This window comes from Pavona decussata, unplaced genomic scaffold (assembly GCF_977016875.1).
Source record: "Pavona decussata unplaced genomic scaffold, jaPavDecu1.1 SCAFFOLD_366, whole genome shotgun sequence".
NCBI lineage: Eukaryota > Metazoa > Cnidaria > Anthozoa > Scleractinia > Agariciidae > Pavona > Pavona decussata.
Genome location: NW_028145742.1, coordinates 1,556,862 through 1,584,300, shown reverse-complemented (window position 1 = coordinate 1,584,300; position 27,439 = coordinate 1,556,862). Strand labels below are relative to the sequence as shown.

General features: G+C 37.2%; 4 protein-coding genes across 4 annotated transcripts; 2 read left to right on the top strand and 2 right to left on the bottom strand.

Moving 5' to 3' along the window:
* Positions 1–454: 454 nt before the first annotated feature.
* Positions 455–9,594, bottom strand: LOC146452672 (ubiquitin carboxyl-terminal hydrolase 30-like). Its single transcript, XM_085097334.1, has 12 exons — positions 9,470–9,594; positions 8,480–8,538; positions 6,905–7,013; positions 5,855–5,955; positions 5,613–5,663; positions 5,298–5,345; positions 4,791–4,836; positions 4,563–4,651; positions 4,059–4,118; positions 3,139–3,288; positions 2,748–3,016; positions 455–2,277 (listed from the first exon to the last, which is right to left on the bottom strand). Exons 1-12 carry the CDS (start codon positions 9,573–9,575, stop codon positions 2,070–2,072), a joined length of 1,296 nt encoding a protein of 431 aa, XP_084953460.1. The 5' UTR covers positions 9,576–9,594; the 3' UTR covers positions 455–2,069.
* A 34-nt stretch (positions 9,595–9,628) lies between these two features.
* On the top strand, positions 9,629–13,430 carry LOC146452671 (PRKR-interacting protein 1 homolog). Its single transcript, XM_085097336.1, has 6 exons — positions 9,629–9,782; positions 9,891–9,969; positions 10,900–11,000; positions 11,201–11,286; positions 11,523–11,587; positions 12,407–13,430. The coding sequence occupies exons 1-6, from the start codon at positions 9,669–9,671 to the stop codon at positions 12,499–12,501; spliced, it is 540 nt and encodes a 179-aa protein (XP_084953462.1). The 5' UTR covers positions 9,629–9,668; the 3' UTR covers positions 12,502–13,430.
* Positions 12,556–19,383, bottom strand: LOC146452670 (complement component 1 Q subcomponent-binding protein, mitochondrial-like). Its single transcript, XM_085097335.1, has 7 exons — positions 19,072–19,383; positions 18,421–18,509; positions 18,129–18,181; positions 16,475–16,580; positions 15,939–15,983; positions 15,578–15,766; positions 12,556–14,569 (listed from the first exon to the last, which is right to left on the bottom strand). Exons 1-7 carry the CDS (start codon positions 19,283–19,285, stop codon positions 14,420–14,422), a joined length of 846 nt encoding a protein of 281 aa, XP_084953461.1. The 5' UTR covers positions 19,286–19,383; the 3' UTR covers positions 12,556–14,419.
* Positions 19,384–19,989: 606 nt separating this feature from the next.
* Positions 19,990–27,332, top strand: LOC146452669 (serine/threonine-protein phosphatase PP1-beta). Its single transcript, XM_085097719.1, has 8 exons — positions 19,990–20,205; positions 20,291–20,422; positions 20,523–20,753; positions 20,944–21,048; positions 21,214–21,285; positions 22,090–22,241; positions 23,110–23,244; positions 25,206–27,332. Exons 1-8 carry the CDS (start codon positions 20,151–20,153, stop codon positions 25,311–25,313), a joined length of 990 nt encoding a protein of 329 aa, XP_084953845.1. The 5' UTR covers positions 19,990–20,150; the 3' UTR covers positions 25,314–27,332.
* Positions 27,333–27,439: the final 107 nt, after the last annotated feature.

Genomic DNA, 27,439 nt, shown 5'->3' with positions numbered 1-27,439 from the left:
CGGGCCGAAATCTCGTGGTGCATCGTCATGGTACAACGCTCCGGCACAGTGTCCAGAGGTACCGCTGTCGGCTGTTTTTTTTTTAATAAAAAATCTCAACAAACTAGATATTTAGAAATGTTTCAGCCAGTTAACCGTGTAATGTATTCAGTTCCCAGCCAACTCTATTCCAGCCTGCAGAGCGGGTTTTTAGTCGCGCGGCCCCATCAGGTACTCCTGATAAGGAATAAAAAGTGGGAAGGATTTCTAACACATCATTAAAATGCTGGAGGTTTTCATGGGGGAGTTACACTGAAGCGTCGTTTGAATATGCGTGCGGACGTGACTTTTTAACGGAAATGTATCGACGATTTCACGTTGTGGGTTGTTAATTTAGTACGGACGCAAGGCCAATTAAATTTACGTTGGTTCCCACGTCGTCTGTAAAATACACTGATGCGATTGGCCAGAGTAATTACTTTGGCTTTGGTTTAACAACACTCCATTAGAAACCGCTCTAATAACTTTAAATACTACTAGTAATCAATACTTAACAGACGTCCCTTGATTAAATAGTCATCTGTCGCCAGTTTAGTCTGTTCTTTTACTTTTAAAACGCTTTACTTTTTCTGATGTCTACTCCGTCTGTCAATCATGAGCCACTGGGGACTATTTATTGACTATTGCCCTCCCGCACCTGCACTTTAGAGGGTTCTTTGCGAAAGGAAATACGTTTTGAATTTGTAGCGATTAAGCAGTTAATCGTGAAGCAGTTGTAAGGATGGCTTTTAAGGAAATACAATGGTTGTTTCATGTTGGGCAGGTGATTCGTATAAAAAAAGTCCCACAGAACAAGCTTTGCAGAACTTCTTCTACGATTAATTTCATGTTTTTCTTTTATTGCTACGATTTTACTGTTTTTCACTCTAAGCTTTTTTGGACATTCAGAATACTGCTAGAATCAGAAACTTTGAACTGAAACGCTGTCTTTCGTGTTAAACAAAAAGATACGGTAACTGTGTAACTATGTCATGCGATAACCAGTGTGTTGATCAGTTGTTAATTTTCCTGTTTCTGCGAATGACACTAACATCCGCTTGCTGAGTAATGATTTGCAGCTAATTCTACAAATTTTAGCAGATACTGCTTCTGCTTCTCATTTGTTTAAGCGCCACAAGCAGGTGAATTTTGCTGAATCGCTAGGCGATGTCATTGCCTCGCTGAGAAGCTGTTAAAACTTGAGACTTGCACGCAACTATAGAGAGTGCTCCGTGACACAAACTGTATAGAGAGAGAGAGAGAGAGTTATGTCGCATTTAGTTAAAGGTGGTTTGGCAAATGCTGCTGGTATTATTAGTTTACCAGTCTTGCTCTGTGGTATTAGCAATACCGTTTGTGGATTTCTTTGGCTTGGAAATCATAGCCGTTCAGGATTTGGACTATGGTCTAGATTTCCTGTTAGTTCAGTAGATTTGTCGGTTTCGTAAAAGTTGGGGCAATGTGTCTAAATTTTAGCTGTTGAAAGGGAATTACGGTAAGACATTTTCCATTAAACGACGCGGTTCCGGCCATCGCCCGACTGGCACAACCTTTTTTTTAGAAAGTAATTAAATAAGTTACTCATTATTTTTTTATATGTCTTTTCTTGTGAAAAAAGTGTTATGATAGCCCCGTATGGGTGCCAGCGTTTTGTTCGTGCCCCGCTTCCTTAGGTAACTACTTTTATGTATGCGCTTTCTTTCTTTTTATTTTATCTCGATTTTGTTTTCATTTAACCTTGTATTCTGACTTGTTTTGTAGTTTAACCCAATAAAGTTGTTTTAAAAGACGAAATCCGTTGGGAAATCGAGTCATTCAAACGGTCAACGGACAAAATCCCACGATGCCTTGCGCGCTCAGTTGTAGTTTTTCTTAAGCACTGCTTTTCCCGCGAAAAGGTATGACGTTTGACAATAATTCTTTCTTTGACATTGCTCTTCTCTGATTGGGCGTTCCAAAGGTCCCCTGAGACCAAGCCACCAAGTCACCTTGGATCAGTTGGCAAGACCTGTCACGCGTTCCCAGATGTCACGCGTCACTCAGACGTCACGCTATCTACCAGTTCTCTCATAGAAAAGCATGTAAGCGCAACTCGATAAGACTTGGTCACGTGTCGCAACTTCCACAAGTTCATCCGATGTGTAAAGCCATTGTGACGCATGCTCAGTATCAAATCTGCGATAAGTGACGTAATGTCCATCGTCAACAGTTCCCATATGAACAATAACAGCCATCAGTTTGTAGACTGCCCTGCTAGTGCTATGAATAATAATAAGAGATATCTGTCAAGTTAAGGTGGCTCACAACGGTTTCCAGAAATTCCCTGCACTTATAATTTGATGGATCATTCATTCCACTCTTTGTCAGTTGATACCACAATAATGGCCTCAAGCAAACGCGTAATCATTTGTAAACAAGTTATGGTTAATTTTTCGACTTAGGTTACCATAGCAATGACATAACCTGTTAAAAACAGCCCTAATTTTAGCTTTAAGTGATTATAGCTAAAAACAAGTTCAGTGACCCCAGCATGATGAGATAAAATGTTTGGAATTATTTTCAGAGTTATCAGGGTGAATTTTGAGCTAAGAAAAAGGGAAATTAATTTGAGTTTGTGGGGACTTAAAGTTAACTGAGTAAGCGGGGTTCTACTGCACTTTTCTAGCATTGCATGATGACTCAAACAGCACCTACATGTACAAAGAAGACAAGTGTTATAACAGCCTTACCTCCTTTTGTTGGCGGTGGAAAGAGAAGCGACCAAGTCATCAAGATATCCATTCAAGTCTACATCTCTGGTTCCTTGAAGGTCTCCGTTTGTTGCTCTAGGCAACTTACTTGTAGTTCCATTCTTATCAGAGCTTTGATCTAAAGGCTCATATAAAAATGGTTCCATGTTTAGGAACTCTGGAAATTTAATGAACAAGTTGTTCTTGTAAGGAATGCCATTAGAATGCCAGTAAGTTCTTTGAATGTGGATACAAAGGCACTGTGGAAGCTGGAAAAAAAGAAAGAAAAATAGGGTTCAGTGGACTGTGTCAGTTACCAACAATGGCAGTTGAGCATTTCAAAAATTCAGAGAATAAGTTGTGCTCAAAATTTCAAAAGCCACTGTCTCACTTTTCCGAGTGTGAGTCGCTTGATGAAGGTTGTTTTCACAGTACTGGCTGAGTGAACAGTGTCTTGCTTTGGACAGCCATTACATTCCACAGAATCCACAGACTCTGAACAAACAAATGCACGCAGAAGGTCCTCCAGGGTCAAGCCAATCTGGGGATATAATATTTTTTTTTATTGTTTGGTATCAAATGTAATTTACAGAATTGTAAACTTACAAAGGAAAATGGCGAGGAAGTTCAAAGAAACCATCAGTCTCAACTAATGCTGAATAACAAAGATTAATAGAATGACAGTGGCAAGTTAGGTAAAATAACAGTAAGTGATAATTTACAATAACAAAAGGGAAAGAAAAAAGGAACATAAAAAAGTAATTATTATAATAAAAGGGAGAATGGGGGGAAGGTAGAAATTAAGTAAGAAGTTATTTCTTCAACTTCTTTTTAAAAGTTCTAATAACGTAGGTTTTCGATTAACAAGCGATAATAATGGCAATGTTTCAATGACTTCATGTCACCATTTTCAAAGTTGCGTAAGTCACATTACGCAAGAGTTATTGAATAACATAACTGAGGATAAAGGGCAATGTGAGTAATATTAATTTTACAGTGCAACGAACTCAACCGGGGCCACCCAACATTGATCAGCCAATCACAGGTCACGTTTACAACAAAGGAGTCTGGCTTTGGTAGTTTGGAAACCAATCAAAAACGAGAACATTTCTTTAAATTTCAAAGTGTCAGTTTTATCGGTGGCCCCGGTTGAGTTTGTTGCACTGTAACAAATAATACAATGAAACTGTCAGAGGACAAAGATAGCTTGTGCCACCATGGCAACCAAGTGCTAGGAAACATATCACTGTTGTCGTGTCATACAAAAAGAAATACATACAAACTGGCTTAAAGAGTTAAAGCAAAAAATACCTGAAAAGTTGATGGCAAACTGAGTGATAGGCTGTCATAGCTGTCAAATTTCACTGGGCACTACACAGCAAAAAAAAGGAAACATTTCGAAAATATTTAAATATTGCTTGATTTTAATTCTCTTTATAGACGTTGTGCAAAAATGGCTGACATTTTAATATTCTTTTGTCTACATTCAAATTAGCCCTACAAGCCTCATTCAAGGTAAAATATTCATTGATTTTGGAACTCAAGGACTCTCAGGACTACACTCACCCGGATGATCATAATTTACGTACTTATGACATGAATCCTGTATATGTACGGTTGTACATCTTTTTATCTGAACCCCATTTGGTTAACACTTCAAAGCCCATAGCACAGATCCACTCAAATTTAGTTGAATGAACTACATTCCAAGCTCTTGTGTGGACATTGTCCTCATAGTGTGACCATGTGCGTCACATACCTTACTGACTCTTATACTCTTTTGATCAAGCTTTGATTTATGAAGATATTCCTCACCTTTGTTCCACACTGTTTACACACCAACTGACTTGCTAACAAGCCATGGAAAGGCAGATGAGGCTTGCTACAGTCTCTTGTGAGAGGAACTTCAGAGAGAAATCATAATTTTAGAACAAGTTTAAGCTAACAAAATGATAAAATGCAACAAATGCTTCAAACTAGCATTTTAAGCTATATGGCAATGAACATCAAATTTTTCCCAAGCCGTTTTAACAGATTGTGTACCTTTATTTCTGTGGACCATAGAGTTGTCTTCACTGATATCATTTTTCTACAAAATAGAAATTTAGAGAGTGAGCTGGTAGAAAACAAATTATTAACACTAGCTCTTAAAAGGTGTCATCAAGAGAAATCAAGAAAACAATCTAAAAGGCAAATTATGCCAAAGCGAAACAGAAGTGACTTTTTATTTTTTTCACCTCTATGGGGTGAATTACAAAGTTGAAATAAAAATTGATAATAAATATTTAAAACTGGGAAAAATGAATGAATGAATGACTGACTGACTGACTGACTGACTGACTGACTGACTGACTGACTGACTGACTGACTGACTGACTGACTGACTGAATGAATGAATGAATGAACAAAAAAACTAAAAAAACTAAAACTAAAAACCCATACAGCTGGATATGAATAGGACGGGGCAGTTTTTCCTTGTTTTGTCATACAATGTTACTCAAACTGTATGTTTTGCCTACATAGTATTCATAGTAACTGAGCTAAAGGTACCTCCACTATGGCAATATCACTTAGGTTCATCACACTTGGAAGTTCTCCCTGTTAGAAACAGAAAATGCTGTTAATACACTGTATGATCAATGTTTTTGTTATCATCAAAATACCATTACCTTATTATAAGCGGCAAACATTATGCCATTAAAGTAAGTTTAATTAAACACCATTTAAAAAAAAGAAAATATCTTCTGGGTTTTGAAAAAATTAAAGCAAGCTTTATGGAAACCAGGAAAAAAATCTCTTTATTTTATGAAACAAAATAATGTTAAAATGAACAAGGAAATGTAAGGAATTGTAAGTTGTTCTCACCATTTCGTCATCCAGAGTAGAGGACAAAACATGAAAGAATTCATGAGCATCCTGTGAAAAGATAAATTGTAAGTTCTTTGATATGGTCATTTCATTACATTGGTGCAACATTTCCCGAAGGAATTCAAGGCCACATACAAAAACTCTGGTGAATCTGAGCTAAAACAACAAAAGGCAAACTGAAATGCGACATAGGTCAGTTATGAACTGAGCTCTTCAATTAGTTATTTCATTTGTCAAACCTGTTGTTCTATTGGTATGACCCAACCATGAGTATTGAGGGCTTCTAGTACAGAATCAGGACAGATGACATCTTCTCCTTCCATGCAACCACTATTTAAGGCTGCAACACAATTACAACTTATTATATTATTATATAATTCAGTTTCTAAAGGTCAATCTTTTCAGTTAGCCAGGGGTTACATTACATTTTTGAACTGGTAGGCAAGAGATTAGTACATCAAGGGAAGATAGTTTAACTTGGATATGTTCTTTTGGGGAAAAAGTTGGTTGGGATGATAAAAGCAGCCGGGTGAAGTCATGTTCAGAGATGGTCAATATGCCCGGTACCTGGCCCTTAATGTCAACCCCTGGTTAGCGAACTATTTGATTTTTGTGTGGTAGATAGAGTTACGCATATAGTATGACATGAATCTCCCTGAAAAAAAGTACTTGTCATGACATATAAAGGTGAGCCTTGCATGGACTAGGGAGGGGACGGGGTGTGGTAGGTGGGGCAACAGAGCTGGTTACTCTGCATGCACCAAGTGGCTGATCAGACCAGTCTGATGTTTAGGTCTGTCAAGTTCCCATTGCATGAAACAAATAAGGGTATTGGTTAGAAGCCTTACCCGTACTTTCCAGCATGGGATACCAGCATAATGCAAAGTCACCCTTGTACCCATTTATAAATCAGGGCCAGATTTACAAAGTTAAGATGTATCTTAAGTAGTGTTTCTTGACAAAAGTTTATTGTTGGACTAACAATAACCCATGGTAAAGAAGCAATGACCAGGTTTCAAATCAGTAAATTTCAGGTCAAAAGTTTGCTTCAATAACTGCACTAATCCAATAGGCCATTTCCGAGTGGCTGTGAACCTCACTATGAAGGCAAGGCTAAGTGCAAAACTTTTCATATGAAAATTAGTTTTGTTTGCATATGAATGAAAACTCATTTTCATAACACAAACTTTGTACTTAGCCTCGCTTTCATAATGGGGTTTAAAGCAACTCGGGAATGGTCTATTATCAGATGGGTTAAAAATTTATTTGCCACAAAAATATATACAGACCTTTTAGTAGTTTTTTCAATTCCATTGCTAAGGTTGTTAAAGATTCGTCACCTCCCTCATCAGTAAAACGTTGTAGCCATGCTACAAAGGATGGCAAGAATGCAATTCCCTAAAGTGTAAAGGTTACAATGTTTGAAAAATAGGAAGAAAATTAAAGTGTATATGACACAAAATCTTTTATTAGCTTATTAGGAAGAGCTTTCAAAATGATGAAGAATGGCATTTATTTTATTGCGATAGCATTCTTGGTTGCCGAGTTATTCAAGATTTAGGCTTATGCAAATTAGACAACTTGTGACGTCACAAGACTGACACAAAATGAAGGGAAATCACAAAAAATGGAATATCCCTTAAGCCTTTTTCTGTATAGAACTGAAACTTTGTAGAGTTGTTATACTAATCACAAAGTTTCATGGTATGATCCACTATGACATTTCCATGGCAACACAATGGGCTCCAGGCCCTCACCATCCAAAGGATAAAATCAGAGTTTCCCTTCCCAAGAAGCGCTTTTTGCTCTTGATGTTTATTCAGTGGGTGTGAGGGAATATGGACATTACGCAGCACAAGTATAAGAAATTCTGTTTGACTGTGGAGCAATAAATAAGGCATTTGTCATTTTGGGAAGGTAGAGGTCTGGTAACGAGTACGTTGCTATGGTGACATCATAGCCACTATCACAATGTGTAGGTCTGTCAGCACATCAACCCTGCAAAATTTCAACCCTGAAGATGTAGTATTTGCGTAGATATTCCAAATTTTGTGATTTCCCTTCATTTTGTGTCAGTCTTGTGACGTCACAAGTTGTCTAATTTGCATAAACCTAAATCTTGAATAACTCGGCAACCAAGAATGCTATCGCAGTAAAATAAATGCCATTCTTCATCATTTTGAAAGCTCTTCCTAATAAGCTAATAAAAGATTTTGTGTCATATACACTTTAAGGTAAAAATACTTTGTTCATATTCTGACAGAAAGTTTTAAAATATTAAAAACATTACTTTAGTCACCTGTGAACATTAACCCCAAGCAGAGGGTGGGCTGGGGGCAGATGTGGGCATTTTTCTAATTTTCGTCCCAACCGTCAGGCATTTGCCCGTTGAATTTGTGACAAGTATGACTCCAGTTTATATATATGAAAGTGAAATAACACCAGATGAAGGGTATTTTACTTCATATGACCCAGGTTTGAGGAGTCAGGGAAGGATTTTGATAAAACATTTCTCCAAAAACAAGTCAAGTGCCCCAAATCTGGTTGGGATCACCTCTTCAGTAAAACAAGCTTCTCACCAAGACACTAAAAAGTGGACATAAGAGACATCGTACAAAAACTTTAGGATTAAAATGTAAGCATTTCCCTAGACACTTTCGCTGAAAGTTAGGCACCTAGACACTGCTAACACGTAAATATACATCAGAGTATTTTGTGCAGCTTGGGTGAATTCAAGTGATGTGCTGGTAAAGCAGTTCATAACTTTTACCTTATTTGGCCTAACCACAATGTTTACAAGAGAGAAATCATTACTGAAACATAGAATTGAAGGAATGTCAAAAGGAAAAGATATATTTTCAAACCTGCAGAATGGAGTTCATGAAACAGGTGTTGCCAAGATTCATCAAACCAGGAGGGTGATCTGGTAACAAGAAGAGTAACAGTAACATTTCTCTGTGTACCATTCCAAATTAATACCTGTGTCACAGCTGCTGTCATGGGCTATGCCCTTTACAGATTATATAATTAGAATTAGAATACACCTTTACTCAGCCATCCCTGGAGGGGGGGGGGGAAGGGAGAGGACGAGACCTCACAGAGTCATCACAGAAAACAATAATTGCCCCCCCCCCCCCCAAACCCTCAGATTCCATGTATTTTTTTTTGCTTACGCTATTCAAAGAGATTAAACAAAAATTGAAATAGTTGGTTCTAGTGACTTCTGGGTATTTTCAAGATGGCGGGTAACTCATTCCAGATTTTCTTGGTCTTTCAAGATGGCGGCCATGTCAAATTTCCCACCCTGGGATATAGAATATTGTCAAAATCCCTACCCAAATAACAGCCCTCGATAACGATTTCCCCAGGGTCGTCGGCCCCCAACCCTGGGGCTTACTTAACATTGATAGGTGCACAAAGACAACATTGTAAAATGGCTAAAATGGAAGAAAAGGAGAAAATGTGTAATATTTTGTTCATTGATAGCACAGGAGAAGTTGATACAACCTGCCAAAGGAGAGGACAAACACTAAAGGTAGCCCGGAAGGAGTATGATTAACACCGGGTTAACATGACGTCCAGGCACCATTGATCATGAGCTCCCTCACAAGAGGCAAATTATTTATATGTTCCACAAAAACACAGTGTGCGAGAAGACGCCCTCTCAAACTATTAATTCACTTTATTTTCCTTATTTTCTCCTTTCAAACATAAATAACTTTCTCTGTTTTTAGAGTCATTAACTGACGCTTACATGCGCATGAATGCAAATCTCCTCCTTGTTTACTAAATTGCAAACGTTTCATAAAATATTTTCACATTATAGAGGCATCATATGATGCGAGACTTCTTACCTCTCTTAACTCCTTTCTTCTTATTTCCCCCAGGGGCCAAAAATACATAAAAGCTAGCGCCAATTGCAGCAGCGGCCGCAAACACCGTCGTCAATCGACCATCCATGCTTGCTTCTTGCACTGTCACGCCTGCTTGCCCTTACACAGAGTAGTTTTCGACTTTTACGCGAGAGGCTGGGAACTACTGATAAAAACAAAGATGGCGGACAAGAGTGAGGAAAGTGCGAAGGATAAAACATCTGAAAAACCTGTCATTCCTCGAACTGCGACGGAAATACAGAAAAGGAAACTAGATAAGCTTATGAAAGATCCCGTAAGCCGTGATTTTGTAAATCCTTTTGGTTAATTAACTCGATACCGGCAGGGAAACTCTTTATACAGCAGTTGAACTGCATGAATGTTTTGCTTACTATTTTGGCAGGATAAAACAGTATCAATTCCTGATGGTCCAAAGCAATGGAAACCATCCGAAGCCCCAGAATTTATTCGTTTTGTAATGGGTAAGTTTTTATTCAGGCTAATGAATTATATACCTGCCAACTTTTTCTGAGTCAAACGCGTGAGATTATTGTCTCGTCATGACCCGGGATTTCCGAAAACGTCCGAGCCACTTCCGAAGATTTCCGACGATTTTCCGAAGACTTCCGAACGTTGCCGAAAATGTCCGACGATATTCCGACGACCTTTGAACACTTACGATTTGAACGGATTGTGGACATTTGAAAGCTTTTGTGATTGTTATAAGGAGCAAAGAAATAATACATAACAAATCTGAGATAAAATGAAATTTTTTAGAACAATTCGTCCGGATTTGTGAGTCAGGCGTGAGAAATTGTCCTTGATGCGTGAGATCGATGTCGTTAGTCCACAGGCGTGAGACTCACGCATAATGCGTGAGAGTTGGCAGGTATAGAATTAGAATTCCAAGGCCCCTGGAATATTATTATGTGGGTCATGATTAGCCCTCCCTCCCCCCAGAGGTGGGGAGTTATCGGTCTTTTATCGGTCTTTTCGCTACACTGCAGTTTAGTAGATTCGTCACATTTCACATTTGACTCATAATTTCTCTAACGATTTGGCTCAATTTACTCCTCATGCAAACTTTGAAACAACTAAGGTAATTTTTCACCAGGGCTCACTTTGAGAACCAAAAATTGTCACATTTTTATTCTTAACTTTGTAATGAAACAACTTTGCAGCAAAATGGCGTTATGACAAAGTGACCAGATTACCCCCTCCCCCCTCCACGTCACCCAAAGGGAGGAGAGTTGCCATTCCCAAGGAAATGTTTACACATTATATGCATAGTTGAAACGTTATTTTGCAACAGGTACTTGTGATTATTAAGTAAAAGTGGAATTTAAGCCAAGAAAAGTCATAATTAGGGATGATGCTATTATGTAATCTGAAGCAGATTCTACTTTTGTCAGGATCTAGCGCTGGAGCTGGCAGTGGTGAGTTCCATGTTTATCGGGCAACCAGAAGGAGAGAGTACAACAGAGTGGCATATATTGAAAAGGCAGCAGAGCTGGTATGTGGATAGAGTGGAGAAACGTTTGGCCCACATAAAATGCAATAATTTATTTTTGACTGGGTGCAGTCCAGTGTCATGTATTTGTCTAATTGCAAGACTCTTACCTCTCCTCCCACTGTATTGGTGTGATTCAAAAATATTTTTTGCAGACAATTAGTTGTAATTCAAAGTCAGTGATACCTTTCTCTTTTACTCAGAATGAACTTGATGAAAATTATCACAAGAAGCTTGAAGAAAATAGAACTCAAGCGGAAGAAAAGACAGCAAAGAAGCGAGCTAAAAGGTTACTCCTCTCTTCCTAAGTTTATTTATGTAAACTGATGTGTGTGTTAGTAACAACCATCATCACCATCATCAGAAAACAACAGGAGTTTCTCCACAGCTTGATCAGTTGTGCCACTTAAAATAGGCAGAGGGGAAATGGGAATTTTGAAACAATCTGAGAAAACAAGTTTTTAGTAACTCCACATCAGTACTTTGTATGTGCTAGTGATGAAACCAATATTTTATTTTTCTCAGGCAAAGAAAGAAACAGAAAAAGTTGGGTGCTAAGCGGAAGAAAGATGACAGGAAGGAGGAAGAGGGTGAGTTATGTCATCTTAATTTCAAAGCAGTTATGTTATATTATAGATTACTGCCTTAAAGTGGCAGTGTGATAGGTACCACTCCTAAATAACTTTTTGCTTACTTTATTTTTACAGTGCAATGAACTCAACCAGGCGCTTTGGTAGTTTGTAAACCAATCAAAAACGAGAAAATTTTTTTAAATTCCAAAGTGTCGGTTTTTCTCGGTGGCCCCGGTTGAGTTCATTGCACTGTAATAGGGAATTTCCAAAGAAAGAATGAGCCACAATAAGTCATTACCAATTTTGTGGTAAGAACTTGAAAATGTTGGGCCAAGTTTTTCATGCCTGATAGTCATTTTGATCTTGTCCATATCTAGCCGAAAATATATATGAATGGTCCCGAGTCCTTCAATAGCCATTTTGGCGAACATGTCCTTTAGATTTTCCAACGTTTTGCTAAAAAAATATGACACTGTTGCTCAAGAAAAGTTGCACTGGACCACGATATCTCGTTTTCATGCCATGAAGCAGTTTAGGGTATTGGTGTTAATACTACACCCCTCCCCCAACTTTACAGGGTACTCCCAGCATTCTGCAAGGTCTCCATATCTGTTTGCAGATAGCCATTTTTGCATCTGGGTATAGAGAGTACAATATGGAGCAAAGTTTTTTCGTCCAGTGAAAAATCTTAACAGGAGATCTCAGAGAGAAGATTGTTGAAACCTTCTGAAAGATGGGGTTGATTATAATTTTATTCTGTTAGCCTCTGAGATTCAAGAATAATATTTGATTATAGGAGAAATTTGCTGATATCTGTTGTATTTTGTTTAACTTAAGGTGAAGATGAAGAAAGGCAGGCCAGTAGTGGTGATAATGATGATGATGATAATGATGATGATGAAGAGCCACACTTTGTTATCGGAGGGGAGTGAATTACGGTATCACAGGGTTAAGAGCAATGTCTGAACTGTGACATATCAAGCGCATCGAAGAATCTTTAGCTTTATTAGCTCAACGTCATAAAGAACAATACTGATGAAATTTAAGTTTAACAGTATTCTGGTAATCCCAGCACAAAGAACATTCTAAGATACAAGATGGAGGATATGTAGTACCTTTCTACATTTCCCAGAGCATTTCAGCTATAGTGGAAAACAAATCAACTGGTCGATGACAAGTACATTACCAAAGACGATTAAAAAAAATTCACACAAGCCTGTGATGTGGTTTTGAACCACTAGTTTTTGTTACAGACCACGACATTCTACATGTACCTGCAGAGAGCAATTACTTGCATGTTTGATTAACTAAATTAGAAAAACAAGAGAACTGTTTAAGAAAACAATAATATTATTTGATTAGGAAAATTCCCAGGACTGCCAAATAGTGCAAAGAAATCCAAAACAGAGGTGACGATTTGAAAAATTATGCAACTGAAGGGCTCTGAGCAAAGGGGTGTGTTTCAAGTTTTTGGCCAAAAAATCTTAAAACTGCTCTGAACTTGCCAACGTTTTGCATGCGCAGCTGTTTTTGTGCACTAAACGTTAACCTGTTTTTAGCTTTTGGTCTTGTGGCTTCAGTAGAGGTCTAAAAGTTTCACTATCGTTATGGCTGCTTGCTGCAGAAACATCCTTTGAAATTTAGACTTTACCAGGTTTCAATGCATGCATCGAGTACCTAAAAATTCACCAATCAAACAACCCACAAAGAAATCTGCTAAAGAGATTTACTTCTTTACTACTTTATAATAGACCAGGAAGTGAACAGGTTATTCAGTGATTTTTTTGCTGCTGATGTTAAAACATTCAGAGCATTTGTTTCAGTGTAAATAAAGTTTGCAAATAAAAACAAACTCAGAGAAGCTTGGTCTGCATTGAAAGACAGAAAGAGGAGCAAATGGGCACGAAAAAGGATAAATGCCTTAACCCTTAACAGTGATCAGCATCAAATTTCTCCTTGTAATATCAATGCTTATTCAAACCCTGAGGTCATGAGAATTAAGGATATGATCACCCAAGGCGGAGTTTCTTGATATTTTAATAACTTCTCCCCAGTACTTTCATAAGAAAAGCATGGGGAAAAGATAGGTGAATTTGTTCTTTGTTATCAGGGGTTAAAGGGTTAACAGACCATGCAAAAATGCTGCATCATTGCAAGGATGCCATTTTTAATAATGGAGTAGTGCAAGTATGACAAATGGAAACAGGGGAAGGTTGGGTGCAATGTTGCACAATGTATCGTTGGTCTTTAAGAATGACAGGTCTTCAGCAGGTCAGAAAATAAGTCACTTTCAATGTAATGTTTATGGCACTTACAGTCACTAAAGCAGGGCAGGACTATTAATTTGAACTCCCTGTTTGTAAACTGCAACTTTTACAGCAACCTGTTGTACAATCCACATAATAAACTATCAACTTTTGATAGTTATGTGGATTGTACAGCAGGAGCCAGAGAAGAAATGATTTCTACTGAGTATTTCTCAAAATTGCAGTCTTTGTGTACAGTTGAGTATCCAGCTTACCATGACAGCATAACAATACCCTAAGTCACTCAAATCTCATTGCACAGGAAAAGAACTGTTGTAAACAACTTGAAATGCAACTATCAAACGGCTAAAAATAAAAGCATCATTTTAGTTCTGCAATGGCATTAGTTCTTGATGTCTTACTTGTAAGTCAAATACTCTGTACTTGAAGCTTTACAATACGGGTAATCAACAAATGTATCAATCTTTCATAAATGAATGTTTCGTTCAGTTTTGAGATTATTCAAAACCTCCAAACATCTTGCAAATTGTACAGAAGGATCTGCTGGAGATGTCCTTGAGAGCTGTTTAATGGTTGTGGAGAGTTATTGAAGCTTGACAAAGTTTTGCAAATCTTCCAAAAACTTGATGTAGTGTTGTTGTTCAAGGGTCGTACTGTAGTCCAGAAGCCACTGGCAAAATTCATTGTCAACCCCTCTTTCAGCCAACATGTTCAACAGCATTACATACAGATTCTGTTGAAGTAATGAAAATATGGATGTTACAAGTTTTCATACAAAATAAAATGTGACAGTAATAACCCAAATATTCTACTGCCTGTACTTTGATAGCCTGTGAATACAGCTACTTCTCATTTGCCCCTGGTGATGAGGGTTTTTTAATCTCACCTCTCGGGGCCTGTACTTTGATAACAGTACAAAAGTTACAGTTAGTCTACATCACGCATGACCAGTATTTCCGAGAATGAAATGAACATTCCAATTCCTCTTTATAATGTCCGGCATTTGAATGGAATTTGGAAGATTTCTCTGGAAATCTTTCCAAAAAAGAAATTTTTAAAACTGAAAAAAAAAAAAAAAAAAAAAACTTGGGAAAAATTATTTTTCTTGAAATACTAATGCTAATGTATGTAATGGAAAATTCATAGTTTTATACCATCAATAAACTAAGGAAATTTCTATGGAAACTTAGAAATCTTACTTGTGATGTTCAAAACTGACATGTAAATTCCAAAGCTCCATTCAAATTTAAAAAATACTGGTTGTGAACATGTGATGCAGATTTACTGTAACTAGTGAAAGATATTAACATTTTGTTGACTTGGAATAAACTGACAATTTACTTCCTTTTTTTCTCATTTACTTTACATGTTTAACAAATCGAATGTGGTTTAGTGTTGTCTGCACTCTCATCGACAACGATATTCGTCATCACAGTGGTCAAAATGTTGTGGACTCACGAGGTGCAGCCGAGCGAGTCCACAACAAATTTTGACCACTGTGATGACGAATATCATCTTCGATAAGAGTGCAGACAACGCTAAACCACATTCCATTTGTTTTTTACCACAATATTAACGTCAACTTTAGAAAATTTTTACAATAACTGTCAAAATTTCTGCGTGCTGATTGATGCAAGCAGCATTGTCTAGACTCTTATCGACAACGGAAAATTAGCCAATCAGATTGCAAGATTAGAAACAATTGTGGTAAAAAGCTGGTTACTTGCTTGTTGATACTTACACTATCCATGTTTTCTGTCTCTGCAGAATAGAGGGTTTTTCCTTTGTCCGTGGCAGGGCTGTCCATTACAGTCACGTTGATAACATGAATCATTTCTGGTGCTACTCTCTCACCCTCTCCTTCACCATCAGACATTAAATCCTCACTTAAGTCAGTGTTGAACTCACAGTAGAACTTTAATGTGTGGCCCTAGCAAAAGGAGACAAAATTTAAAGACAAAGTTAAAATCAACAGCAACAGTTCACAGTTTAAACCATAGGCCTGATATTAGAGTGCAATTTTGGCCTCCCCAAAAGACCTAAACATGCACAAACCAAGAAAACAAAATTTGTTTTTCAGATGGTTTAATCTTCTCACTTACAGTTTTCTTTGTGATTTCCACGGTGAATACTGGATATGACACAATCTGAGAACACAAAAAATGACAGTAATGAATTCTATCATTTTGTTGGAATTATGCTATTGAAAGGGACGGTATCATGCTATTTTTAGTAACACATCAAAAATCGGAAAGTCACTATTCTGTTAATAGCAGCCACGATATAATGTCAAAATTCCATTAAACGACTATCAGAATGCAAAGAAACTATCCAAGGATATTTTCGCCGGCAGATGACCAAGATAGAGAGGATTCAAATTTCGCTGTTGTAACGCACTAAAAATCGCCGGTTGTACTATATTTTGGATCAATCTTTTGTCTTAGAATCAGTATTAATATTTCTTTAAATAAGCGACTGAGAAATTAATTTTAAACAGTGTTCAAAGTTTAACTTTAGAGAATTTTGGCCAAAAATCACGATATCTCCAATCAATCTCCCATGATACTGCCCCTTTAAAAATCACTTTCTCTTTTTACTACCAGAGTTATGTTTACCATTTATACAAAGGCTTAATTACCTTTCCAACAAAAGCATCCTCATCATCACTGCCAGCAGCAGCATCATCATCAGCACCTGCCTCATCTTGGTTTATATTTTCATTGAGATCAAAGGACAACACAATTCTGATAACATTATAAAATCATTAGTAATTTATTTACCTGAGAGATGAGTGTGGAGTCACTCTGAGTTTTATTAACATGTGAAAAAAAGTTAGAGCCAATTTACACATTAAAAAAATGAGTATGGGAATAAAAATTTCAGCAACATGCACTACTGTTGATAAATATTTGGCATAGCAATTTTAATTTTCAATGTGTTAATACAGTGATACCACATAAAATGTGAAATAGATAGTAGGAAGATACTGTATAATGATTTCCAGCTAAAATAAATCAGTACTAATTTCAGTTAACAGCCCATTTTACAGTTGTGTGCTAAGTGACCTGGCCTTGAAATTACAAGCGAGGCTGGGGGTGACCTTGTTACATGGAATGCCCGCAGGGCATGACATGTCTAGGTTTCGGTCGGGTATCTTTTTTTTTTCTTCGTCGTAGTCACAAATCGACAAATTAATTTATGCATTAAAATATGTCCTCCCCTAGTGGGGATGTATTGTTCTGATTGTCTTCAAGAAAAGCAAGCCAATCAAAATCTATTATTCGGCACATATCACGAGAGAGGGGACCCACTCATCCCTTCCTGTGTGACGCAAATCATTATTTGATTTATTCATTAAACCTTGATTAAATTCTACCTGCTCCCAGAAGGGATTTATTGTTCTGATTGTCTTGAACAAAAACAGCCCAATCAAAATCTATTATCGGCGCGTATATCACGAGGGAGGGGACCCACTTATCTCTACCTGTGTGACGTCAAAGCAAGCCATCATTTTGAAAAGTTGTTTTTGTTCAATGGCGGCCACATGTATGAATTTAAGACTCTTATCTGCCGTTTTCAGAGAGAAAACAAACCTTTTTCAAGCAGTAAATCGAAATAATAACTTCTAGGTAGTATGCGACAGTTGAAACGGTGGAAATTGGGAGAGTTCACAGCGAAGAAACTCCGCTTTAAAAAACAGATCGAATAATCAACGCGAAGGATTAGAGCTAGAGGAGGCCACACCAGTTCAGCGGGGTCATGACGTTATTGCATAATTATTTCTGGTATGATTCCTAGTAACACAACGATAAGTATCACGCAATATATCTGAATAAAACCATTCAGACAATTATTTCAATTGCCAAGGGAGGATAGTTTTTAAATATCTGCGAAACATACAATGGGGAATAATTGGGGCTACATTAAGCATTCCGTGTAATGCCATTAGAGGGGCATCTTGTTTTGATACAAACCTCACTGCTTTTCATATGTAGATCATGCTGTTCTTATGCTTACTAGTTTTCACTTTAAAAAGATAAGTGCTGAGGTTTGTATCAAAACAAGGTCACCCCAGCCTCGCTTCCAATCCAAGATCAGGTCACTAAGCACACAACTGTAAAATGGCCTATATAATGTACTTGCCAATAATCCTAAAGGTTCCCCCATTTCTTCCTCCCTTACTTCCTTTTTCCCTTCCACCACCCCTCTCTCCTTCCCTCCTTCCTTCGTTTTGATTGTTTAGATATCATGTTATGATGGGTGTTATATATTGAAGTAGAAATCTAACTCACTTTTCCCCATTGAACTCTCGCTCCAGTTTAACATGAGTCCCATCCATCTTAGGCTGTTGAATATGAATTGACTTGTATAAACATAATATTATTACAAGAGCAAGAATGAAATTTTTCATACTGTACTTCTAGGACACTGAAAGTAAAGAACTAACATAGTTTCAAATCCTTAATTCCTTCTAGGCTAAGAAGTATAGACTAAGTACATGTTTGAATTGAGACACTACTTAAGATTCATCTTGACATAGAGGAGCTAAAGCTATCCATGCAGTGTTGAAAAGTTCAGTGTCACCTTGAACAGCTTTGATGGTGGCACTTCAGAGGAAGCGTCTTTCTCGTGTTGTATTTCGTCTTTCAGAAAGCTCATTATTTCACTGTCAGCTGAAAAATGTAAATATGATATAATGGGTATTCTTCAGATGGAACAAAAAATTGGAGTCTCACCTTATAAACAAAAGCTGATGGGATCAATTTCTGAAAACCAGTCAATGTGACCAAATCATTACTACTTGGGGTCCTTCTGTAGGTAGTACTGATGGACCATTGTGCAGTTCCAGGAAAAACCCATACCCACTCCAAAGGGGGAGGAGGTCTTAAAATTCAAAATTTTATAAGGAAAGTATGAAGCTAAACTGAAATTTCCTGGGGGTGGGGGAGTGGGGGTGCAAAACAAAAAAACCTTTCGTGGGGGAGGATATAATTTTTGATGGACCAGAACCCATCCATTCGGTGTAAGCTGTAGGAAGTAAGCACTGTACTATAGCTCTCCCAACCTTATCTTCAGAAGATTGGAAGAGCTAAAAACAGGCAAGGAAACAGCTGTCCTTTCTTGCTATTAAAAAACTCACATCATTTTTGTTACGTACGTGTTCAGAACAGTAGATTTTATCCCTGTGTCCCCTGAGAAGGGCAAACATGCCATATACACTGTTTTGATACCAACCTTGTGTGTATTTATGTACTTCACAGACACAAACTTTGGAACAAGCACAGGAGATAAGAAGTCTTGGATTCTGCGAGGCACCACGTGCCATAGTGGCTGCAAAAACAGACCGAGAGCGACAAGAGCCTACGACGTTATTTGACACAATTCTGCTGGATAACAGCTTTGTAGTCCTTCTGGAAAACAATCTTACTAGCCCAGCGATTGTCGACATGCTTATTTTGTAGATAAAATATGACTTTTTTGTACGATTAGGGTTAAAATGACTCCACAACCGGTGAGAATTGGTAAGAGGCCTGGCAGCACAGTGAATAGTTGCTGCGTAACCGAGCCTTAAAGACGTTTGCAGTGGTGTGCCGGGCCCCTCCTTAGTAACGGAATATTTTATTTGAAAAATATTGATGCCTAATATTTACCCTGCCCATATGCTTTATTTATAACAGGCTTTGCACAAGCTAAGCTATAAACAGTAAATGACTGACTTATCTTGAACTTATCTTTAGCTTGTCACGAATAAAGGGTAAACCAGTGGTCACGTGACGTCACGTGCCTTGGTCAAAAAATACGTTTGGCATAGTATACGGAGAGGAAATTAACGAAGAAAAGTAGCTATTAAGATTTTTATATCTTCTGTTAAGTCTTTAATAGAATTATTATTGTTATATTTTAATCTTCCTCATCTTGCTAATCTTCCCCATCTGCCAGGCTGCATTCTATGTAGGTTACGCCGAAGATCAGAAATTTGCTGGAGAAAATGTAAATAAATGTGACTTAATAGATTTCAAGTCAAGCTATACCCTGTTTTGGATTCAGGGGAATTAACTGACAACTTTCGGTATCGTTCCCTCAGTCCAGTCCATTCCAATATTCCAATATCTGTTCCACAACCAAAGCGAAGCAATATACCGGTTTGACGTCACGGCTTGAGAAACCGCCAGCGGAGTCTCTCTCAGGGCGCCATCTTTGTATTGAATTCCGTAGTTTGTAGAATCTTGAACCATCGAGTCCTCCATCCAATCTCTTCCAAAATATTTCTGAATCTTTTAGTCACATTAAACGTTAAGGAATCTTTGTAGGGTATGGCTGATGCTGAAAAGCTAAATGTTGACAGCATCATAGGTCGGCTATTGGAAGGTCAGTTTCGCTTCGGTTTATAGTGGCGTTCCATATCGGAGGTAAACTTTGCACGGTTTTACAAATGCTCTCTCTTGTCTTTCAGTGCGAGGGTCAAGGCCAGGGAAGAATGTTCAACTCACAGAAGCAGAAATTCGTGGACTATGTTTAAAATCACGGGAAATCTTTTTGAGCCAACCGATCCTTCTAGAACTGGAGGCTCCTCTCAAAATTTGCGGTAAGTTTACAAAATGCCGGTGTTGCCGTTGTGAATGGAAGCATTTGCATTAGATTCAACTTACTGTAGTTTCTTACTGTTTATATTTGATTTATTGCAGGGGACATCCACGGACAATACTATGATCTGCTCAGATTGTTCGAGTATGGCGGTTTTCCACCAGAATCGAACTACCTATTCCTCGGTGACTATGTGGACCGCGGAAAGCAGTCATTGGAAACGATATGTTTGCTTCTAGCTTATAAAATCAAGTATCCAGAAAACTTCTTTCTCCTCCGTGGAAATCACGAGTGTGCAAGTATCAATCGTATTTATGGATTTTACGACGAATGTAAGTAAGCAAAATAGTTTGGAATTTGTCAAATTTCAAGGTCATTTCAAAGTTATCGTTCGTTACGTTTGCAATTGAGCTTACATAAACTATAATTACTAAATTTTCTTGGCTTAAGCTTTTAAGAATCAAGCTATTAAAGTACATTGCTTCACTTTAGATAGTCATTTTTCCTTTCACTTTCTTTAAGGTAAAAGAAGGTACAACATAAAGTTATGGAAGACGTTCACAGACTGTTTTAACTGCCTCCCAGTTGCTGCTATCTTAGATGAAAAGATATTTTGCTGCCACGGAGGTAGGTATTAAAGTGATTGCTCGAAATTCCATAGCCTTAAGTTCAAACATGCGTTGAAAATGTTCTTGTTGTTTGTTTGAAGAATTCTCCAATATGAGAGCTCGCGCGAACGTTCAAACAAGTTGTACAATGGTGAAAATGGGATTTCGAAATTCTTCTTCACAGGTTTGTCACCCGATTTGCAGTCAATGGAGCAAATTCGGCGAATTATGCGGCCTACTGATGTGCCAGATCAAGGTAAAGCGGAATTAAACGCTTGGGAAATTACGTTGTAGTATGAAAAATATTTCCGCTAGAGTTTTCAGTATTGATTTGGGGTATTTCCTTGGACTTAAAACGTAAAAATTCCCGTCATTGAATTAACTTAGTTATATACAGTACTTCAAGCTTGAAAAGACCGATAAATTTGAAATAGAAGAAACGATTCCGCGATAGCGAATAGTTGACATCAAACACAAATTTCTTGTTTAATAAATACAGGCTTGGGTTGGTTTCGATTCGTCATTGATTTAAATTATTAATGATCGAGGTGAAGGCAGCTTTTAGTCCTATTTTTCTTAGTTTATATACATTAAATTGGGTCGAAAAAGTCGAATCTGTTCATTTCGTTTTCGTTGAAGTTTTAGGTGTAAAAAGAAATAGAACACATAGCTAAAACATGCTCAGCGGATTGCTAAAGAAGTGTTTTGATTTAGCATTGTAAACTGCTTCAAATTTCCATGTTTTATTTTGTGTTTGATTTGTCCAGGTAAAAATCATATACTGATTGTCAGTTCTGTGCTAAAATAAATTGAAATACTGGACACATTGATCAATGTTAAATGTTTGGGATTACTAAAAGGTTAAAGTTGGCAAACTTTTGGGATGTGAACCTTGCCTTAGAATTTGAGCTTTCATTTTCTCTCAGGTCTGGTTTCAAATTGAAATCCTGCAGTAATGAATTTAATTAACATAGTTTTGGCAACTCTGATGTGTGAAATTGACATCTTGCTGTTCTTCGGTCACACTAATAAACTAACGTAACTTTGTTGCATTGATTAGGATTACTGTGCGACCTGCTGTGGTCAGACCCAGATAAAGATGTGCAAGGGTGGGGAGAGAATGACAGGGGTGTGTCATTCACCTTCGGTCCAGACATTGTGTCAAAATTCCTAGCAAAGCATGACTTGGATCTCATCTGTAGAGCCCATCAGGTAAAGCATGACCAATCAACGAGTAAGGGACAACTTGACACATGATCTGATCTCACCACAACACACTGTAGAATGCTGATATGTTGATGTCTCGTGTGTGCTAAATTCACTATTCAACTTTGATAAAATATAATGAACTATTGGTTGATGATGTGACTTTGAAATTACACATTCTAAAATCTCTCAGCTGAATTAAATGACATGATCTGATGTGGAGTTCATCGCTGCTTCATGCCTCTATTCACATAGTTAGATGTCCATATCTAGGGACAAAAACAAGAGGAAAGAAAGATGGTTTTGCAGGTTGCCGTAGCTTTCATACAGCTAATACTAGTTTGTTAGCGATCATGAAACTGGTCTCAAACATTGTATAATCCTTATTCCAAAATGGCTTCCATTTTAATATTCTTTTGCTTGCACACAAATTAGCCTTGCTTACCCCGTTCAAAGTAGAATATTCTTTTGAATTTTGAGCATAAGAATTGGGATAAGAAAGGCTTATCTGAATATGAACAAAAGAATATTAAAATGGTAGCCATTTTGGAATAAGGTGTATTACCATAGGTAATTTGTATAACAAGCCTAGATATCATGAGACAGACTAGCTGTTATCAAGCTTAGGCGTTACAACCAATGTGGAAATTTCTTTGGCTGTATTGTGTTAGAAACTTTGAAAGATTTCCTCACTATTTGCAGTGAAGTATTTTGAATTAATATAAACATCTTTGAGTGGAGTGACTGAAAGTTTAGTCCCCATGTGGTGTGACCTCTTGTAGGCGACCAACCTCATGTATGGGACCACCAAGGTTTGAAATTTTGGACGGTCACTTATGGGAGGTTCAACTGAATTTTTTTATTTGTTTGATAGGTCGTTGAGGATGGATATGAGTTCTTTGCCAAGCGACAATTGGTGACTCTATTCTCTGCTCCTAACTACTGCGGAGAATTTGATAATGCAGGAGCTATGATGAGTGTGGATGAGACCCTTATGTGTTCCTTTCAGGTGAAGGTTTTTTTCCATCTGTGGAGTTCTTTTACTGTTAAATCTATGGGTTTAGTAAAACAGTCTGTTTTGAAATTTTATCCAGGGTAGCTGAAGGGTTATCGCACAGCGCCCCCCCCCCCCGCTTTTTCCTATTTTTCCAACATGTTACAGTATAATTTTTTTAGTCTGAAATGTTAGCCGTCTCCTCCCCCTAACCCACAGGGGCGCTCTCTCCCGCACCCCCTGTGGGTTAGGGGGATGAGATGGCTAACATTGCAGACTAAATTTTTTTGCAGTTGGTAAACAGTCTGCCTTTTTCATTCTCCACTCACTTCATTTTCCCTTCTCTCTCTTACATGCCATTTTTAACTCGTGAATGCGCGTAGCGCAATGAACGAGTTATAGCGATAGGTGACTTTTGACTTGGTCGGTCGGTCGGTCGGTTTTGTCGTTAACTTTCGGGCGTGCGCAGTGAATGAGTTTTAAATTCAATTAGTGGAAAAAAACACGCGAACATTTATTGTTCACGGCGCATCAGGAAATTCTCATTCAATATGTAGAGAATAATTTGACGATCATTCAGTGCAAGAATGGAGATTTTTCGTTCAATCTGAGCAAAGTTACAAGTTTTTTTTAGTTTTTCAGAAAGTCCGGGGTCGTAAACTCAATTAGTGAAAAAAAAAAAACTGTGAAAATTTTTTTTCACGACGCGTCAAAATTCTCTCATTCATTCTGTAGAGAATAATTTGACAATCATTTTAGTGTAAGAATTGAGATTTTTCGTTGAATCTGAGCAAAGTTATAGGTTTTTTGGTTTTTTTCTACAAAGTGCGGTTTCTTTTCAGAATTAAAAATAATTTAATTTAGAAATAATTTAATTAAAAAATAATTTAATTTGTCAGTTTTCACGCGAAAGTGGAACGTGCCATGTCACGCATCATTGACGTCGTAAACAAAATTATGATCTTTTCAGCTTTCATAGAGGTTTCAAAGGGAAAACATGTTTCATTTTCGAAATTTACAACTGGTAATTTGTGGGAAAGCAAAAAGACGCGGTCGATAAATAATTCTTATTTAGCAAGAGCTTGTCATACTTCATTATTTTTACTTGACGATTGCGTGGACTGAACTCCAAAGGAAAAATTTCACGCATTTATGTCGGGCATGAAATGTAATGCGATACTTTGTTGAACATATTTCCCTTTGTGAGATCGGCTTGCCGTAAAGTAATTTTGTAATTTTAATTCCCAAAAAAACTTCACTTGCCGGGCAAGTGATGGTCAGAATCCACTAGCCCGATCGCAAAATCCAGTAGCCCCGGACTATCGGGGACACGAATTTGCATGACGTAGCTGCACATGGCGTGCCTCTATGAACTTTGAAAAAAAAAAAGACACGTGATTTTTTTTTTTTTTTGGGGCATCAAAATAATCTTATTAAATCTGTAGAGAACAGTTTGACAATCATTTTTATAGTACAAGAATGGTTATTTTTCGTTACATAATCGGGCAAAGATATAATTTCTTTTAGCTTTCAAGGAAGTTTCCGTAGCCGTCTAAATTTCAATTACTATGTGTCATCTGCATTCACGAGTTGGCTCACAGGAGCCTTTGATTAGGGCTACTGGACCACAAAACTCATAAGTGAAAATGCTCAAATTTTCACTTTTATTATGATCCATTTACATGAAATCAGCAGTGCTAAAAAGTGTGGATGTTTTAGTTTAAAGTGAATTTCAGTTCAAAATGATTTCAAACTGGCTTAATTTTTATTTCTATTAGTTTCCTTTTTATTACTATAATACGAAGTTACAAAAACTAAAAGTTAGTTTAGCTTGAAATCACTTGAACCTAAAATTCATTTGAAACTACAACAATAACATTGTAATCATAAGTTCCACTGTTTATTCCTAGTTATGATTGTTTGGCTGCTTGTGATGATCAACATGGTATTTATACAAGAGTTTATTTTATCTACAGATTCTAAAACCCGCAGACAAGAAGAAGTTCCCGTATGGGGGCTTAAACTCTGGTCGTCCAGTTACACCACCACGCAGTGCACAGCAAGGAAACAAGAAAAAGAAATGATATTTATACGACAGTTTCTTTTGTTTAGACTGTAATATAATATTGTCATACAATCTAGTTATTTTGTAGAGTAGAGTTACTAGAACATGTGAAAGTTTATGGACTTCTGATGTCCCATTTTACGAAATGGAATATGGACAAAATAACCCCCTTGTAACATTCCCTCTTCTGTGTGTGAATAAGTTGATTGCATTCATGTGTTGTATTGATTTTTTTTGTTTTATGTTAGATGTAATTTTATGACAAAGTTTAGCCATCATGATGATTCAGTGTGATCATGCGACTTAAAATCTTTCCCAGGGACGGGACTGATAAAAAGTTTGTGGGGATTCTGGAATTTTGAACAATTAACGGGACCAGAATCCTGCCTTTTTTAATTTGATGAAAGACGCAAACCATTTTAATTGATGACTAGGATTATTGATGATTGCATTGACTGCTTTTCATTTAGAGAATTTACAGGATTTGAAATCATTGTCTGTACCTTTTTAATATTGTACCTTAAAAGCTACCATGATTGATGCAACAGCGGGTGTTTGAAATTAACCAAACAAACATCTCCAACAGGCTTCCTCATTAGTCCAGTTTTGGGAGTCCATTTTCCCTGGGAAAGGATTTGAAGTTGATCCAGAGAAGTGTAAATTTTGTAATTGGTGAGGAGATACCTAACAGCTGCGGATGCTACTGCTACTGCTACAGCTACTGTGCAATGCTGCTCTTGTATTCAGAAATTTGAACTGCTGCCTTGTTTGTAGCACATTACCTTCATGGAATTTGAAAAGCCTTTTTAAAACTTGAATTCCCATTAAAAAAATGCTGTGTGTAGGACACTCTCAGAGCATTTAAAGACATGTTTGCATTTTGGTCTTGCCGGTGTTGAAGGCAGTGCTGGTTTTCCTGAGCATAAAAAATCATAACGGTTCTTCTAAGTCCTGATACTTTTTGACATTATATTTATGCCACAAAGGCTGGACATCTTATTTGAGGCAGGTGGAATCATTCGTAGTGCTATTCTACATTCTTAAGTAAGTAAAACCAGGCTCAGAAAAACCTGCAGTAAGCATTAGCTCATTTAACATTCAAATTTGACTGTTAAGAAAATGTTTATCCCTTATTCACCACCCAGCAGTCCTACATTTGTATCAAGCCTCCTGTACAAAAATTTAGCCAAATTGTTATCATTATGTAATGATGGGGGAATTTTTGCTATCTTTTGTAACAAAGTACAAGATAGTTTTGGGTATTATGGGGAAATATGAAGTGATACATTTTCTTTTTTTATTGTATGTAGCATTGTGACATTTGAATTGAGTTTCATATCACCCTTCCAGCCGTAAACATTCACATCCTTTCAGTGTCTACCTTAGAATATTTGTTTTCTTTCATTTTTGCGACAAATTCAGCGGGACATTGTAACTCAGATGTAACAAAAGTTGCAATTTCTTAAAGTAAAAGATTACCTCAACAACACAACACAAAGTCAATTTTTGTTTTGGAGGAAATCTGTCACAATTGATATTTAATGACATTAACTGTGTGCTTGAAATGTTTGCCAAAAGTGAGTTCTTAACAAGCTGGAATCACAATACATGATATTTTTATTTTTTAAGATATTACACAATAATTTTCTTCCATTGGGGTTATATTCATAGACAACATAACTTGTAGCCGACCTGTGTCACAAACAAATTTATCCGTCAGTTTGTTCGTGACACAGGTTATTTCTAACTGTTCTTTTCATGCAAAGAATTCAAGGGCAAAGTAGTCAGTTTTGTGTGGAAACAATTTCAAGATGTCAGTGTTGTGGAATTCATTCACTCAGCTTGTTGTTTTGAAGAAGCACTTACCTACTCATAATGACATTGTTTTAAGAGTAATTAATGATTTTTCAGGCACTTGTATTAATATGAATGATGATCATTGTTGTGTGAATCATTTCCTTTGCACAAGAACATTTAAATGCTAGTTAATTTAATCATGTACATATTAAAGACTGAAATAAAATTTGTATAGATTGCATTTTATTGTTTGCTTGTTTATGGATACTGCATAAGTATGACCTCAATGAAAGTAAGACAACGGCTTATCTTTTTTATGACTTATTTTGCTGTGCTAGTGCCAGTTAC